The following is an 18,846-nucleotide window of genomic DNA, read 5'->3' as shown; positions in this document are numbered from 1 at the left end:
ACATTAAAAACTTTTATAACAAAAAATAATCTTTAGAATTTTTCTAATATATAAAAATCAAAATATTTGTTATATTTGGAAGAATTCTATTTTAAAAAACATTTTTTAAACATTTTTTTTTCTTTTCAAACTTATTATTATTAAAATGGTTAAAAAAAAAAATATTCTTTTTAGTAACCCGCCATTTCTGACGAGGAACAATATTATTCGTAAGAAGGGTTCCCTTAAAGAAACCAGTTTCTAACTCCTCCCAAAAACTCTTTCTAATAAAACGCTGTCTTTCTATTGGATAAATCACAAATCAAGTTCCCCTCTAGGAAAGCAAAAAAAAAAAAGAAAAAAAAAATCCTTTCAAAGAAATATTATTGTTATAAATATTACAAAAATAATTTTCTAAATTTATAATTAAAATTATTTTCTATAGCCTATTTATTTACATTAATGTTCATGATTGAAAAAAAAGCTGAGCTTTATAAAACTTTGGTTTAATTTTTAATTAATTTTCAAAAAAAAAAAGAAATTTTTTTTCCAAATTTTTTCAATTTTTGAAAACGATTCAATTTTTTTCAGACCTTATGGAAAAATTAACTTTTTTTCAAAAATTTTTGCTATTAAAAATAAATTATAAAATGAATTTTTTTGTTATTATTGCAGAGTTATTTATAAATAAATGAAGAAATTGAATCAGGCAAAGGCGTGAACTCTTGTAAGGACTTCGTCACAAGATTGACCATGAAAAACATCATCCAAATGATCGCCACGATTTTCTTCGTACTCCGCGGGTCACATGGTGTGCTGAGGTGGAGGTAAGATAATATCGTATCCTGACGATGAATCTCTTATTCCTTGTTGATAATGATGATGGGAAGTTGCCATCATTTGATGATGTGTCTGTTGATAATATTGATGATGGCTCATACTCGAATGACTCGAATAATAAACAGAACTTTGATCAATATCTTTTCCTGAAAAATCGAATTTTTTCATTAATTACAAAAGTAAATGTAAAATATTAATTTATATATTTTTTTATTTTCATCATTTACTCTTTTTAATATTATTATTATTTATTTTTAATAATTAAAATTTTTTTATTACCAATTTTTAATAATTTATAAATATTTCTATTATTTATTATAGTTCATGCCTTTTGGCTTTGAATGAACTTCCGGTTAATAAACTTATTAAACAAAATTAAAAGATAAATTCAAATTCATTTTAACTAAATTATAAATATTTATATTATTCATAATAAATAATTATAAAATTTTAAAAATTAAGTAATACGACAAATAATTTGAATATTCAATTAATTTGCTTATATTATTTAATTATGTTTCTTATTATTAAAATAATTACGAAATTCAAATCTGTGAATAATTTCAAATTGAATTTGAGCATGATGATTGGTTGAAAAAGTTCGATTCGATTTATAATCGATTTCTAAGCGCGTAAACGATTGCGACTATGTTCAGTTTATTAAGTAGCCGTTGCAACCGTTACAACAATTAGAGCAAAGAAGTGTGTATTGAGCAGTTTTTTTTTTTTTGTACACAAAACGAAAAATGTGCAACAATACTTACCACCATCGTAACGACCGTAAAAGTGTGTTTTAACATCGTTTATGGGACTCAGGCCTCCATTATGGTGATGAGTCGAATGAACCGGGGACGGAGTCACAGGAGTTGCATAGCCGTGATGATGAGACCCCATGGGACTCATTACTATTGGACTACAAGAATTCATTCCAACTGGTGACATTCCCATTGCGGAAATTGGAGAAATTGCCAAATTGGTACCAATCGAGTCTAAATTTTGCAAAGATTGATGTCCGGTGCTACTACTGACCGAACCGTTCATATTTCCATTGTTCGCACTCTGGCAATTCAACATCATGTCACTGCAACAAATATTCACAATTTCGGTGAGTTTTTTTTTCACTTTTATTTGCATAAATATAATTATTTCTTGATTGCTAAATAATTTTAACTTTCGGAAAATATGAGACCGCAAAACATAACCTATAAATGCTTTTCGCAATTTTCGTTTTTCAACGGTATAATATTAATATCTAAAATATACAAAAATGATAAATAAAATATATAATAATAAAATATTAAAATTAACATTAAATTAAATAAAAATTAGATTAATATGCAAATACGACAAAACAGAGATTTTTTTTTCCATTTTTTGTGGGGAAAAATTATAGACAGGTCAGTTATTCATTGTCTTAGGTCGTTTAAAAAAGGAAGCGGATTGTTTGAAGGTTTTTGACATGCGGCTTTCGATTTACAGCCTCATATGGTCCAGCAGCTTTGTTCGGAGAATTTTTAAAGAAATGTGCGTGTTGAACAGAGTGGCATGAACTTTGGGAAGGAAGGAAATAAGGGACTACGTCTGTGTGGAAGAATGGTCAACTTTATGCATTGTTCTTTTGGCTTGTGAATATATAACTATATATTCTTCCCCTCCTCATCATCAAAAAAGGTATGTGTTATGCGAAATACATGCAACATGCATGCTTACTGGTTTGTAAAATGAACTCCGCCCTCCGTTGTGACCGCCACGCTTTTATTTTTTTTTTCATTTCAAGGCCCAAATTTAAAGGAAGTTTTAAACTTCAAACTCAATTTATTCTTTTCCTCCATTTGCAAATTTTACTTTTACAAAAATTTATTTAATTTTTAATTTTTAAATTAAATTATTTAATTTTTTTTTTTATTTTTGCAAAAGAATTTTTTTCAAATCATTTTTTTTGTTCGATAACTTTTTAATATTATGAAATTTCTTGGTAGAGCTTTTAAATTTTGTAAATTATAGATAATCTCTAGAAAAAAAAAATTGTGAAACACACTTTTTTTCACGCGGCTTATAACAAAAAGGTCAATGATTTTTCCTTTAAGACGGTAAAGAATTCAAGTCTTTTGTATACCGTTCAGAAAAGTAGTTCAAGACACATCGGATTAAGATTTTCTGGATGAAGTAGCTTATTTCAAATTTGATTAAAATTTAAATTTTCTTTTCTATTTATATTGAAATTCATGGGAAAAAACAGAGCGTTAATCTAAAATTTTGATTTAAAAAATAGAAATTCAAATTGTTTTTTTTTTAAACACATTAAAATGAAGAAACAGGTTTTTTCTTTTTTTTTTTTTATCGAAAATCTCGAAATTATCTCATAAAATTTCGAAAATTGAAAAGCTTTATAATATAGAAATTTTTTTTTTTTACCCTTCTTATAAAGAAGTATTTATATAAGATAAATCGAACTCCATCACCCTCGCGGTCTTTATATATAATGTAGTAAACTATTGGTAGTGTGAACAGCTCAATAGTGAAATGAGAGATGTAACCGAATCTGTGTCATAAAACGGTAATGGGGCGTCGCGTTTCCTTTTTCTAGGGCCTTATTGGTAGGGGGGGAGGGGAGAGGGAGCAAGTAAAAAAAGGACCCTTGACGCGTAAGGCGTTAGGGTGTTTTGCAAAAAGGGCCCAATCTTTCCTTCAATTTATAATAGACGTCTCAAGACAAATCTGATTTTCAGCTTCGAAAAAATATATTTATTTAAAATCACTTTTTACTGATAATAAAGAATAGTAATTTATAACAATATAATAATAATAATAATAATAATTAATATTTAGTTAATAATCATTTAATGAGAATTTTTAATAATTAAATTTTTAAAAATTTAAAAATTTAATTTTTCTTATCCTAGCTAAATTATATATAACTATAGCAAAATTAAACGCGCGCCAAATTGAGTATTTAATTATTTGTTATAAAGAAATTAAAGATTAATATTATTAATAATAATTTAATTTATTAGAATATTATTACATATTAAATGATAATAATGAAAATTATATACAGGCCTCGGATTATACTTTTTCCGACTTTTTTCAAAAATACGACTTTTATCGACTTATTTTAATAAAATGCTACATTTTTTTTTAACATTTGAAAAAAAATGTAAATAAAATACATTTTTTTAGTATAAAATGTAGATCTTCTTCAGATCTTCTTCAATTCAATTATTTAACAAATTTTGAACTAAAATGATTTTTCACTAAATTAATTATTTTTAATAATTTTAATGAAATACATCACAAATTCAATTATATCAGAATTATTTTTCAATTAAAATTTTTATGAAATTTAACAATTGTTTATAATTTTAAAAAAAATATCACAATAAAATTGAATTATTTTTTAAAAATTTCAATTCAAAATAAACTAAAATTCAATTATTACAAGAAATTTTAATTCAAAATCAATTAAAAATCCAATAATTATCCAAAATTTTCAAATTAAAATTTAATTATTTACCTACCAAGTTTTCAATTTAAAATGAAATAAAATTCAATTATTTTCTAAAATTTCTATTCAAAATTAATTATCCAAATTTTCAATCAAAAATGAACTTAAATTAAATTATTTTCCAAAATTTCAATTAAAATTCAATTATTTCCCAAAATTTTCAATTCAAAATGAACTGAAATTCAATTATTTTCCAAATTTAAAATCAAATAAAATTTCGTTATTCTCAAAAATTTGAATTCAAAATTAATTGAATTTTCCATAATTTGAATTTAAAAGCATCTAAAATTTAATTATTTCTAAAATTTTCCATCGAAAATTTTTTTTTTTGACATTTAATAATTTCAATTATAACTCTAAGGAAATTCAATTATTTTTAACTATTTTAATAATATTCTTTGAAAATTCAACTATCTGAAACCATTTTTCAATTAAAAATGATTTTCAAATTATTGTGTGTATTTTGTCAGCATTTTCTAATAAATTTTTAGTGAAATCATCTAAAATTTTAATTACAAAACACTTGAAGTTTCAATTAATTTCAAAAATCTCAATTTTAAATCTTTAAAAATTCAATTAAATTTAAAAAATGTTTTCCAAAAATTGTTTGATAAATTATTTTTATTTCTGTAAAATTTAATAATTGTTTGAAAATTAACAATATCTTTTGAAATTTAATTATTTCTAAAAATTTCAGCTTTAACCCTTCGAAAAGGATTATTATTAAAAAAAATTTTTTATTTAAAAATCTATAAAATATTTTTGTTAAAATAAAAAACAAATCCACTTTTTTTTGGAATATAAATCGATTAAAACGACTTTTTGTGTCTTTAAGTTGATTCGAGGCCTGTGTTTTTATAATTAATATTTAATAGGTATTCGTTGGCCCCTGGTACCTTAAAAATTAATTTTTAAAAATAAATTTTTTTCAAATTACTATCTTGTACTATTAAAAAAAAACACGTGAAATCAGAAAAGGCCAACTTCAAGTTAGGACAGAAGGACAGACCAAGCATTTTATTATTATATATAATTATTAGAATTTTTAATAAATTTGTATTAAATAACAAAAAGCGTTGGGAAATTAATAAATTTTTATTAAATAATTAAAAGTGTTGGGAAATAAATAAATTTTTATTAAACAATTAAAAGCTATGGGAAATAAATAAATGTCAAATTGAATTATGGGGGGAAAAAAATGTTATTTTGCAAAATTATTATGACACAATGATGAAGAGACGTTTTTAATTTTTGAGCTTCCTAAAGGTTCGTGACTTATATAGTCAAGAGACTTGTAGCCATAACATCGCTCGGAAGCTGTATTCGTTTTTATTTTTTTTTTCATTTACACACGCACGATGATGCATATACATATATATACAACGACAAATCTTTAAACCCAAAGGTTAATATTGAACGAAACAAAAATTAATAATAGCAAAACGTAGCTTCTCCTGGAAATTTGATTAGAATTTATAATTAATGTTTTATTTTCACTAGCCTATCAGTAATCCTGCCTTTTTGGCTCGTCAACTATTTTTCTTTTCTTTAACCTAAATAATTTACTATACACGCTGAGAAAAACAATATTTTGCTACAGTAATAAAACATTCAAATTAAAAAAAAAAAAACATTCACTTTTAAATATTGGCAAAAAATATATAAATTTTATTTTTTTTTATTTTTAAATAATTATTTTTTTTTTTAATTTCAGTTGTAAAATAAAAATTTTTATTTTGACATCGGTACGGAATTGCTATTGGTTGTATATTTAAATTTCCATTTATTGTTTAAATAAAATATCGAAAGATTTCAACGCGTGTTTTGATGTAATTAATCTAAAATAATAATTCTCCGGCTGATTAAGATTTTGAGAAGCTGCAATCTTATCGCGATTCGCTGAGGGTGTTATGTCCATTAACAGCTGAACATGCGTTTGCTATTATCTAATGTTGTCTCAACACACTTTTTTTTCGATATTAAAATGGGGTTAATAATATACTCGGATGATGATTTGTAAACAAAAGATTCTAACTTTACCAAAGGTATCTTCATAATATACAAACGTCAGCATCGCTCTTCTTATTGTTAGATAATATTATACAAGTGACATAATTTGATACCCAACTCAAGATTACTGTATCAAAAACACGTCGACATCGGTCAAGTTTAACTATATAGGAAAAAAAAAATTCCCCTCTCGAATAAAAATTAAAAAATTTATTTTCATTGTATTTTTTTTCAAAATTATTTTTGTTAAAAAGGGCGACAAGAAATTCAATTTCAAAATAAGATAAAGTCAACATCTGGTTAAAGCTAAATTTGTGGATTTTTCACAACTTAAGAAGACATAATGAGTGTCTATTTCCTGGCAGAATGATTTTCATGACAATAAGTTTAATGGTCCAATAGGTTTCGGTCGTGATTTAGTGCTGATTTTTTTTTTTTTTTTTTTTTCCCCGACCGAGAATTGTGGAAAAAAGGAAACAAGACACTTCACATGTTAAAAGTAACACTTGTTGTTCTTCGTATAGGCAAAGAACCCCCCGTCGCTACACGTGCCTTCCATTCGCCACATCTTTTCACATTTGAAGGGAATAATTTTCTTTCTATTTTCCGCAAATTCAAAATTTATGAGAGAAATGCCTTTTTTAAAAAAAAAATTTAAAAATCCCTTTTATTTTTATTAAATCCAAATAACAATCCTTTTTTTTCTTTTTAGTTTTCGAATTTTTTCGAAAAATGTAAAAGATAGTTTTTTTTTACTTCCCGAACTTAAAAAAAAATTCTGTTTTATAAAAAAAACACAATTTTTTTAATGTTTCGTATGTTAAATAAAAATTATGAAAATAAAAATACTCACGATCTTGTTTGAGGTGTGCGATCGCGTTGTCGTCGATTTTTAAACCAATTTGACACTTGCGTTAATGTGAGTCCAGTTTTCTTTGACAATGTCTTCTTTTCATCGGGCGTCGGATATCTATTTTTTTGATAACATTCTTTAAGGGCATTTCTCGAACGTTCCTTGAAACAATAAACAGTTTCCTCACCATCCCAAATGGTACGTGGTAAGGGATGCTTTTTCCTCAATCTATATTTGTCAACTGCTCCTAATTTTCTTGCTCGAACTTTTTCCGCTTCCAGGTAATGGGCTTTGTACCACATTTGCTGTAACTCTAAGTGGTATTCGGGGGAAAATTTATTCCTCTCAAGAATATTGTAAACATCAGTGAATGAATGATTGTGAAATGCCACATATGCCTTTGCCATTAATACACTCTCACCACGAGCTAATTGATATGGTTGCAGTGTGTATAAAAATCTGGACAGACAAAATTTGCACTTTTTTTTTTATTTTTTCAATTAAAAAATAATTTAATTTTTCTTTTATTAATTTTTTGGAAATTTATCATTTTTTATGTAAGGAAAAATATTTTTTTCACTTGCGGAGTGATTAATATTTTTATTTAGAAAATATTTTTATTTGTAATTCTATTACGATTTTGAAAAATTCCTTCTAGGGGAAATTTTTCTTCAAAATATATGCAAATGTAATTAAAATATTTATTGAATAAATTATTCAGTGTGTCGACACATTTTTCATTCTAAAAAAAAAAACTGGAAGATTTTCTCACACTCAGTTTATAATATTAGTCACGAATGCAATTGTCGTTTAATAATTTCGCAATGATCATCGAAAAATTTTGTATCAAATCTTTTGCAGTTATTTACTTTATATTATATTTTCGTTAAAAATAAAATGAATCGAAGTCGAATTAATATGGTTTTTTGTTTTTATATTTTTGTAATTAATTTATAAAAATCTGATGTAAAATTGAAAATTCATTTGATTTTTTCTAATTCTAATTAAATTATTTCAGACTCACCTTTCGAGATTTGCCATGTCCTTTTTTTGGACCATACTTTTGCAGAGGCAAATAATTTGTTCCTCAGAGAAACTTGAACCGTTGCTATTTCCACCGAGGGCAATTGAACCAGAATTGGATAAATTTGTTGTTAAACTAACAGCGTTACAAAGTTCCTGTGGATATCTTGGACTACCATTCGATGAGGGAGTTAAATTTTGTGAATGATGTGTAATTGTCAATCCTGTCATCGCAGAATTACCATAAGGACCAATTGAACTCAAACTTCGATGTACCATTCCCATTTGACTATTGCAGTCGCTATTTGGCGATGATAATTGTTCTGAACAGTCAGACATAATTCAACACAATACTTCAACGCCAAGGATCCACCAGGTATGATCACTTTGCATTACTTTCTTTTTTTTTTAAATCTTATTATTCAATTTTCTGTATTGATTTTAAATTTTCTCATGTTTTGATTCGAAAAAAAATACAACCGCACAGGTTACTTACATGTCTATAAGTTCCATTCAGACACTTTTAATAACATTTCATTCATTTTTTCTTCACTACAGGAAAACAATTCGCGATAGTCAATTTAGTTCTTCTTTTAATTAATAACTATTTTCGTAATTTATTTAATATTTAATTTAAAAAAAAAGAAAATCACTGCAGTTTTTCCCAAAAAAAAAATCTTTCACACACTTTTATTATTAATTGAAATTCACTGGATCCATTAGGTAGAAGAGAAACTAAATCACAGTATCACTTTTTTTTTTTTAATTTTGTAATTATGAAACACATCATTTAGGGGTAATTCTTTTGTAATAATAATGAATTGAAATTGTTTTTATTGAATTTTGAAATTGAGATTATTAAATTCACGAGTGACTAATTCAGTCAACCTCTCGTAATGAAATGTAGAAGCGTTGTGGTTCTATGTTTTTTTTCGGTTCACGTTGCTTCCACCACGTCCGGATCTGGTCTCGGATTTGCTGATTGGTTGTGAGGCGGGAAATGTGGACGCAGGATTGGTTAAATATGAGGGAGGTACAACCCCCTGCCGCGAAATAGAGTTTACCCCAGGAGGCAGTAGATCTTCCTTGCTGTCTGATCTTCACCTGACAAAAATTCACGAATCCCCCAAATTAATCGAAAAAAATTAGTTTTTTTTTATACGTTCAGGTCACATTACACAGTGAATTGATTTTCAATTTATTAGTGCAATCAAATTATTTACTCGAGTTTTCAATAATTATCAATCAGTTTTCTTTTATTATTGGTTTTTTATAGTATTTTGTTTTTGTTTTCGAAAGTTATTTTAGCTCGATTTCAAGGGTTAATTAGAAACATTTTTTAAAAGGATGCAATTTTGCTTTGATATTTTAGAAATATTTTTGTGGGATATTTCATAAATACATTGATAGAATTTAATAATTTAATTTAATTTCGTATTTTAAAATAGAAGATAAATTCAGGGTGTCTAACGGTCAGGGAAAGTCAGGGAAGTCAGGGAATTTTGTTGGTCAGGGAAATGTCAGGGAAAAGTCAGGGAATTTCAGAAAATTTCATTCAAAGTCAGGGAAATTTCTGTAAATTTTTTGTGAATTTAAAAATTTTTTAATCTAAAAAAACTTGAATGGTTTTTATTACCATTTGTTACTACTATTAGAAATTAATTTATTGTTAAATATGTCAGTAACGATATTTTTGTCCAAAGAAAGCAGAAATAAGGTTATTAAAAAGTCAGGGAAAAATCAAAAAATGTCAGGGAGAAGTCATGGAAAAGTCAGGCAATTTTTTTCTCAATCCTTGTTAGACACCCTGAAATTTTCTTGTGTAATATTATTAGAATCTAGATTAGAATTTTATTAGGAATATTTCAAAAAGAATATTGTGTTCGTATTTTAAAATAGTGAAGGAATTTTCTAATGTAATATTATTAGAATTTCGATTAGAATTTTATTAGCAATATTTAAAAAAAAAAAATTTTAAAAGCTATTTCGATAGTTTAGAAATATTTTCAAGATTATTTTTTCTATTGTTGTAATTTTTTTTTTGTAGAATATTTCAAGAATATTCCAATGGAATTTTAAAAAATAATTTGCAATATTTTGGAAATATTCTTGTGGAATATTTGTAGGAATCTTATATAATATTTATTAAAATATTTTTCAATATTTTCTCGTGTAATATTATTAGAATTTCATTAGGAATATTTAAAAAAGAATTTTAAAGGATATTTCGATTATTTTTTCTATTGTTGGAATTTTTTGTCGAATATTTCAAGAGTATTCCAATGGAATTTAAAAAAATAATTTAATATTTTGGAAATATTCTTGTGGAATATTTGTAGGAATCTTATAAATAATATTTTTTTTTAAATATTTTCTCGTGTAATGTTATTTAAATTTCATTAGGAATATTTCAAAAAGAATTTTAAATGATATTTCGACAGTTTATAAATATTTTCGAGCTTATTTTTTTTATTGGAATTTTTGTGCAATGTTTCAAGAATATTCCAATGGAATTTTAAAAAATAATTCAATATTTTGGAAATAATCTCGTGGAATATTTGTAGGAATCTGATTTAATATTTTTTTAAAAATATTTTCTTGAGTAATATTATTAGAATTTCATTAGGAATTTATTAAAAAGAATTTTAAATGATATTTCGATAGTTTAGAAATATTTTCGTGATTTTTTTTTTGTATTGGAATTTTTTGTGCAATATTTCAAGAATATTCCAATGAAATTGTAAAAAGTATTTGAATATTTTGGAAATATTGTGGAATATTATTAATGATAGATTTTAATTCTAAAATATAATTCGATTTTTTGGAATTATTCTTACGGAATATTGTGTTCGTATTTTAAAAATAGTGAAGGAATTTTCTTGTGTAATATTATAATAGAATTCTATTAGGAATATTTCAAAAAAAAAATTCAAAGGATATTTCGATAGTTTAGAAATTAGATTATTTAGAACAAGATTATTTTTTTCTATTGTTGGAATTTTTTGCAGAATGTTTCAAGAATATTCCCATGGAATTTTCAAATGATAATTCAATATTATAGAAATATTCTTGTGGAATATTTGTATAGGAATCTTTGTATAATAATATTCTTGGAGTTGCAGGAATATTTCATTGAAAATTTTAAGAATTTGATATTTTATAAATATTCTTATGATATTTAATTGACAGTTTCTTTTTCAAAACAAAACATCTACCAGATGTTTTTTTTCTTGATTTTGCCTTTGAATTTCCTTAACTAATTCCTGAACACATTTTTTTGATGACCACTAATGATGTCTTATAATCGAAGCATGTGACACTCGTCTGAATAATTTTGTCATCATGTGTGGCCTCAGTGCATCGACGTTGTTGCCACCAGTAGTTTGTGCATTGGTTCCACACAGCGACCAATAAACACCGGAAATAGAACGCGTCAACGTTATCGTACACCATATTATGATTCTTCAACGCGTTGTTATCAAATCTTCAATAGTTTCACTAATTCCACAACATATTTCTTTTTTTTTTGCATTTTAATTAAAATTTTAAATATTTTCGAAATTTCATTGTTAGATATTTATAATTTATGTAATCGAATGCCGTTTTTTTTTTTATTATTTAATGGATCATTAAAACAAATTTTGATTGATAAAAATCAGTAAAATCAAGAAATTTTAATGATACAAATATTAGTAAATATTTTGTGAAAATTTATTAAATTAGAACTATTTTTCTTTTTTTTTTTTTTGAATCATAAATAACATTTTCCTGAAATAGCAGGGGATAATGTAGATCAATGAAAAGCGACTCAGGCTCTTGAGTGAAGATGTCTTTCTGCAGCATCCCTCAGTCTCGGCCCCGCCTTTTGACAATCCTTTGAATTTACACTGTGACTAATTATTATCAGATGTTTTTCCAATCGAACAAAAATATACAAATTCAAAAGAATTACCGGATTTTTTTTTTGCATAAAGAATTTTAGAATCTGAGATGAGATAGAAAAAAAGTCAATAATTTTCGAAAATTTGTACTGTCGAGGGATTTTTTTTTTATATTTGACGATGATAATTTATTTTTGGGATACCTAGGTAAAATTGAGGGGAAGGCGATAGAAGAGCAAATGATAGAGGGGCGTCGCCGCGTTTCGCGATGGCGTCTCCTTCGATTTGGTGTCTGGTTTCCTCTGAGCCGCCATTTTCCCTCATCCTCAACCTCATCCTCCCACACTAAGCACGGTGTCTAGGGATTGTACTTCCTTATCAAAACGATCCTGGGATTCTTACCTTCTTGAGAAGGGTTACAACGATTCCCAGGACTCTGCGCTTTCTACTTCTTCAATTTACTCACTTATTTTTTTTTTCAAATTTTACTATTACATCTCATTTTACAATTTTCTACAACTAATTAGAATAGAATTATTAAATTATGATTTATTTTTCTAAAAATTTGAAAAAAAAATTTCAAAAATATTTCATAAAATTTTTACAAATATAAATTTTAATAACACTTTAAATATATATATATATATAAATAAAATTTTTGAGCATTTGTGAATTTGTCTCTTTATCGATGTAAACGCGGTACGAGTTAAAAGGCGCAGAGAGGAGTAAAAGGGGATTGTATCGAGTTTCACTATACTGCGTTTAATTGCATTCCAAAATGGCTCTGTACAAACACCCTTCAGATATCTTCAACATAAATCCAAATAAATTAAAACGAATTTCATAGATTCCAATATAATTCCTAGGCGATTCGATTACCTTACCTGATGCAAATTTGCATCGCCAGAATGATCCTTGGAAAAATTCTCTTGTAAAGACATAATGAATTAATTGACAAAAATAGAATTTTAAATATTTATATAGTTGTATAGAAATATATAAGTTTTCTTTTTTGTATATAGATAATATCGACGATCAATCGGAAGGATGTCAATCTCGGATTTCTGTCTGTAAGTGTCATTGCACTAAAAATAAAATTAATGTCCCCTTGACAATAAGAATGATATATATACGGATTGAAAATACAAGAGTGTTGGTGGCCGTTACAAGACACCATTTGTCGTTCGAGAATCAAGATAGTGGTTATCTTCAATGCACGCGTGCGAAAAATTGTGGGAATATCAAGGTATGTATTTACAAATTGAAATCTTTAATTATTAAATTATTATAAATTATCAATTATATTTTTCAATTTTATATCCATTTTTTTAATTTTATTCAAAAATCCGATAAGATTTTTCTTTATTAAAATTTAAATCCCAAAGGAGTTTTATATGAAAAGAAAGGGGAGTTGAATTCAATTTTTAGGCTGATTTTTAACGAAGATGTTGGCAGGTTTTTTTTTTTTTTTTTTGAAAATAAAAACGAGAGAACACACAAGTTGTAAATAGAGATCAGTCTTCTCGATCTTCTCTTTTTTTAAAAAAAGGACTTGTGTGGTGCGATGTTGAACTTGGGCATAAAGTGGCCACTGACACATAAAGAGCATATTTTCGAGCATTAGTAGAGAGCCCTTATGGCTACCTGTTTTCACGCCTGTTCGGTTTCTTAAGAAAAAAAAAAAATCTCTTCAAACCCTGATCGCGAGGATCGTGCCACTAATGGGCAAGTAACCACATAGGATTATAAAGATTATTTTTCCAAGCAATGCGATTGGACTTGATCTTATTGTTCGTAACGAAAAAAAATAGAAAGAGAGCGCTCGGAATTCTAATTTTCTGTTCCTTGTCAAGATAAAAAAAAAAAAAAAAAAAAAAAAAATATTACGAAATTTCGTGTCTAGATTTCGAAAAAAATGTTAATTTTCCTTTTTTTTTAAATTTTACGTTTCGTTTTTTTGCAAATATATATTTTTTGAATTAGTAAAATTTACAAATTTCTTATGGTATAAATTAATTAATATAAATTATTTCTTTTATTAAATTAAAAATTAGATTTAAAAAAAATAAAATATTAAATAAAAAAAATATAATAAATTATAGCAAATATTAATTAATAAAATTGTCAAATTAGTAAATTTATTGAACTAACAAAATTAATTGTAGAGTAAAAGAGTTTATGAATAAAGGACTTAGGAGACGTTCCTTGTAATCTGTTATGTTACTAACAGGAAGGGCATCATAATAGGGCGAAATCACTGATTACACGGTTAGTTAGATGCGCTTCATGATTTGAGGGTACCTGCTTTATAGGCTTGCATTGACTATATCATTATTCAAAAAAATTATTTTCGATTGTTTTGAAGAATTTTTTTTATTTCTCCAAATGAATGTTCAAAACAAAAAATTATTTAAAAAATTTCAAATGAAAAAGGAAAGTACAATATTTTGTAAAAATTTTAATTTTCATAATTGAAAATGAAAAAAAAAATATTTTTAATTATTACAATCGTCAAAAGTAAAGAAGACAAAAATATATATGTTTGGTAATTTGATAAAAACCAGACGCAAAGAATCGTTTTGCATAAATGGATGCGTGTGTATTCAGGTATATAAATGGATTTATATAAATAACCTCGTGACATTTCAGATCCTTTTAATTCAATAAAAAGTTACACAATTTGAATAATAATAGAAAACAAATTTAGGGAGGTTCTATTATCAAGCTTCAAATAATTTTTATTTTTGTGGAAAATAATTTGTGATTTTTACACTCGAATTTTAAATAAAAATTAAATTAATAGGGAAAATATTTTTTCAAAAGGGGTTATTTTTTTAAAATAATAATTTAAAAAAAAAATCACGTAATTGGGTTTTTTTTTTCTAAAATAATATATAACAGACTTTTCGAGTAAGTATTAAGATTTATGATGACAGTTAATTAGCGAAGGGGGTTGAAAATGCCAACATATGTAAACTTGAAGGTGCGAAGGGAACCCCCAACGTGACAAGTAGATAGATGACAGGCGATATGAATGTGTCGCCAATTATGACGTTGCAGCGATCTTTGATAGATATATATATGTTCGTATAAGGGTTTGAGGTTTATTTCGCGCTTATTAGTTCACATGACCATTTTTATAGCCAAAATTATCAAAGGATAAAATTTTTATCTCGATTTTTATTCTATCCGCAAAATTTTGTTGCGAAAAAAAATTATTATTATTCCTTAATTTTAATTTAATTTGTTGTTTCGATGACTTTAGCATTTGAATTTATAATATATAAAAGGCAGATTCCACTTATTTTTCTCTTATCGTGAATAGTTTCTGTGTCAGGTGAGTTTTGTGGGAAAATAAATGAAGTGCCAGTTTCTGCGGGTGATCAAGTTTCGCTGACACACCAAAAAAAAAAAAAAAATCCACATGATTTATCTGTAGACAACTAAGCACAATCATCAATCCACCGTAGAATTTTAGTTTTCTCCAAATTTTAATCATAAAAATAATAGATTTTAGATTTGTGATTATTAGAATTTTTTTTTTTCAATTTTCAAAAAAAGTCTGAGAATGTACAATTTTTTTTTTTGGAAAAGGAAAAAAAAAAACTCCCACATTCGAGTGGTGTTACAAGGCTTGACGTTTTAGAGTGATTTCCATCGTCATTTGGACAATATGTTCCGGATCCTTAATAATAACGACAGTAAGCAGCATTAAGGGTATTACAAAACGCGCGACACTTGAATGCATGTCGAAGGGTCGGATCTCTTCAAAAGAGCATCTGAACACGAGAGAGCTCAACGTTATTATGAACTCTCACCCCTGTTGCTTTCTTCTCTCTCTTTTTTTTCATTTTCTTTCTCATTCGCACCTTTACCCTTGGTACAACCACAATTGACAATTCTATATCTACTAAAGCTTCACCCCCCCCCCCCCATTCTGAAAAATCTCGAGTGTATTGTATATATTTATACATCAGTCGAGTGTTTAGTTGGTAATGTACCCAATATTTCGAGGGGCGCGCTCTCACTAGAATAATGAATTTTCAAAATAAGTTTTGTCTCTTTTTATTCTAATTGATAATTTCTTTTCTTTTTATGTATAGAGGGTTTTTCTTTTAAAAAATTGTTTCTATGTTAGTAAAAGAATATTTCGAATAGGTGATTTTGTAAAAGGTTCTTTTGTACAAAAGTAGTAAAAAAAATACATAATTTCATTTTATAATCAATGATTTTTAAAGAAATATTTTTTTTGGAATTCTATAAATTTTTGTCTAAAAACTATTTTTATATTTATTGATCAACAAATTAGGAAATAATTTTTTTTCTGTCTTAAAAAAAAAAAAATTTGTTTTCTAATCGATAATCATAAACGTTGCAATATTTACAGGTTTTATGCAGACGTGATTTCCAAAAGTCTATAAAAAAGACAAAAAATTGTCATCTTCAAAAATAATATAGTCGAAAATCGAGTAATTTCCGGAGAATTTCATTGTTGAAAGAATAATGGAAAACATATAATGTTTCCAATGCAGTCAAAGATTATATATAGGATTAAGGATTTTAAATCCGTGTTAAATCTTTGGGAATAATTCACTCGATTTAGAGATTTGGACACGAGATTTTACCTGATGATGATGATGATGATGATGGTGGTGGGGGATTATATGATGTGAGAATGGAAAGAAAATAAAAAGAGGGGAGGATTTTTTCTGGTTTCATATTACGTCATTGTGCCTAGGGAGAGTCCTGGTGTAACATCCCATATCCCCAATGGGCAGACTCCAAACTGTTGATGGTAGTGGTGGTAAAATGTCTGTTCCTGCCCCTCGCGAAATTCACGCCTACAAACGTGCGCGTGCGTAACCCCAGGGGTCGTTTTCAAACGATCAAATGGTCCACGATCTAGATTTATTTAATTACACCGCCTCATCGCTTCGATTTAAGCGAGTAACCCACTTTTCTCGGGTGATTCAATTTCAAATTCTCTAGAAACGTTCATTGATTGTCGCAATTCTTCTGTTTATGATGATCCTTATATTGAGTTCTAGAAAAATTTCATAATTTCAATTTATTGACTTGTTATTTTTGATTCTCTCTCTGTTTACAATATTAAGGGAAGGGATCAGTGAAATTTTAATCTTTTTACGCTAATTTTTTTTTCTGTTAATTATTTAAGGACTAAAATTATTCTAAATTTTCAGGGTGTCAGGGCGAAGTCAGGGAACTTTTTAAAATTTTGCCAAAAATGAACATTTTTATGAATTTTTTTTTTAATTTTCGGTGCAAGAAAAAGTTTTATTATCTTAAAAATACTTTAATATTTGATATTTTTTCCTTTTTTTAATATTAAATATTTATTAAAGAAAAGTTGGAAAAAGTTAGGGAATTTTTTTGTACTTCTTGCAGGACACCCTGTTATTATTAAAATTTATTAGGAGAATTAATATTAAAAAATAAAAAAAGTTATGAATTTTTTTAGAAAAATTGTAATTTTTTGTGTGAAGGAGTTAAATTATTTACAAAATTTTTACTGGGAAAAACCGGGAATTTATATAATAAAAATTATCGCCACCCTCAATTATAGAAATTTAAAAAAGAAATTTTCGGTCAATTTTAGAATTTGTATTTTTCTAAAAAAAAGGGAAAATTTCAATACGATTGATTGTGTAGAATTGTAAAAAAATAAAAAATTACCGATGAAAAAGAATATAAAAATTATGGAAATTGAATTTTAAAAATATAGTAACAGTTAAATTTAAATTATTTACAGACGTAAAATTTTTTTTTCAACATACATATTTTTGAAACCTAAAATTGTATTCTATATGATAAAAAAAATTTTTAAATACATTTTTAATTATTTTACAAATTTTTTAAAATTCTTACGATTAATTGTTCAGAATCATGAGAATTGGTCAGTGAAAAATAATTAAAATTGTAAGAGAAATTCAAATTTTGTAATTTCTATGAATTTCGAATTCTTTTTTAAAAAAATTATTTGCTAAATTATAGTTTTTTTTTTAATTGGTTGAAATTTCACTACTCTCCTTAATTTCTTAAATATTGAAAGTGATTTATTCTTTTGCGAATGAGAAAAATTGGTTTAGAAAAAAATATTTGGCAAATTATTTTTGTTGTAAATTTTTTTTGCGAATGAGAAAAATTGGTTTAGAAAAAAATATTTGGCAAATTATTTTTGTTGTAAATTTTTTTTGTACTCGAATTAGATGAGAATTATTGTCAATTTGTAATGTTCAAAAGCTGACGATGCAAAGACACACGCAGTCTTATCGTAATGTTAAGTGAGAAGATGTTCTCGTCTGTATGGGAATGAGATTAGATCATGTAATGTCACAAGTAACATTTTTTTTTTCACAAGGAAAATTTTTTTAAAAGATGATTTAAAAAAAAATGTTATAATTATCAAAATTTATCTAACTATTGATAATAAATTTCAAAAACTTAATTAATATCGTGAATATAATTTATTCTCAATTGAAGAATATATTTTTTTTTCTAAAATCATACTTTTTATGAGAGCAATTAAATATATAATTGAATGATAGTTGTTAAATAATGATTAAGAGGATTTTGTTGATATATAAAGTAATAATCTCGTAAGGATGATTATTACGATGCAAGGTTTTGCAATAATTGAATGTAATTAGGTGCGTTTGATGACAGATGTAACCTGGCAAGAGCATAACGTGGGGAGTGGCCTATAATTTATAAACTAGGGGCTGTTTTGGGGTAAT

General features: G+C 26.2%; 1 protein-coding gene and 1 long non-coding RNA gene across 2 annotated transcripts; one reads left to right on the top strand and one right to left on the bottom strand.

Annotated features, from left to right (window-relative positions):
* Nucleotides 1-783: 783 nt before the first annotated feature.
* On the bottom strand, nucleotides 784-9,106 carry LOC127281752 (homeobox protein SIX2-like). The gene is made up of 4 exons (XM_051305627.1): nucleotides 8,212-9,106; nucleotides 7,188-7,646; nucleotides 1,584-1,900; nucleotides 784-965 (listed from the first exon to the last, which is right to left on the bottom strand). Exons 1-4 carry the CDS (start codon nucleotides 8,547-8,549, stop codon nucleotides 784-786), a joined length of 1,296 nt encoding a protein of 431 aa, XP_051161584.1. The 5' UTR covers nucleotides 8,550-9,106.
* LOC127281754 (uncharacterized) lies at nucleotides 1,787-8,314 on the top strand. Its single transcript, XR_007843090.1, has 3 exons — nucleotides 1,787-1,924; nucleotides 2,299-2,490; nucleotides 8,206-8,314. It is a non-coding gene; the product is annotated as an uncharacterized LOC127281754 (long non-coding RNA).
* Nucleotides 9,107-18,846: the final 9,740 nt, after the last annotated feature.

This window comes from Leptopilina boulardi, unplaced genomic scaffold, assembly GCF_019393585.1.
Source record: "Leptopilina boulardi isolate dan_hultmark-lab unplaced genomic scaffold, ZJU_Lbou_2.1 LbouV2_278, whole genome shotgun sequence".
Classification (NCBI taxonomy): domain Eukaryota; kingdom Metazoa; phylum Arthropoda; class Insecta; order Hymenoptera; family Figitidae; genus Leptopilina; species Leptopilina boulardi.
The sequence above is the reverse complement of the archived record's forward strand: the minus strand, read 5'-3'. Positions and strand labels throughout refer to the sequence as shown.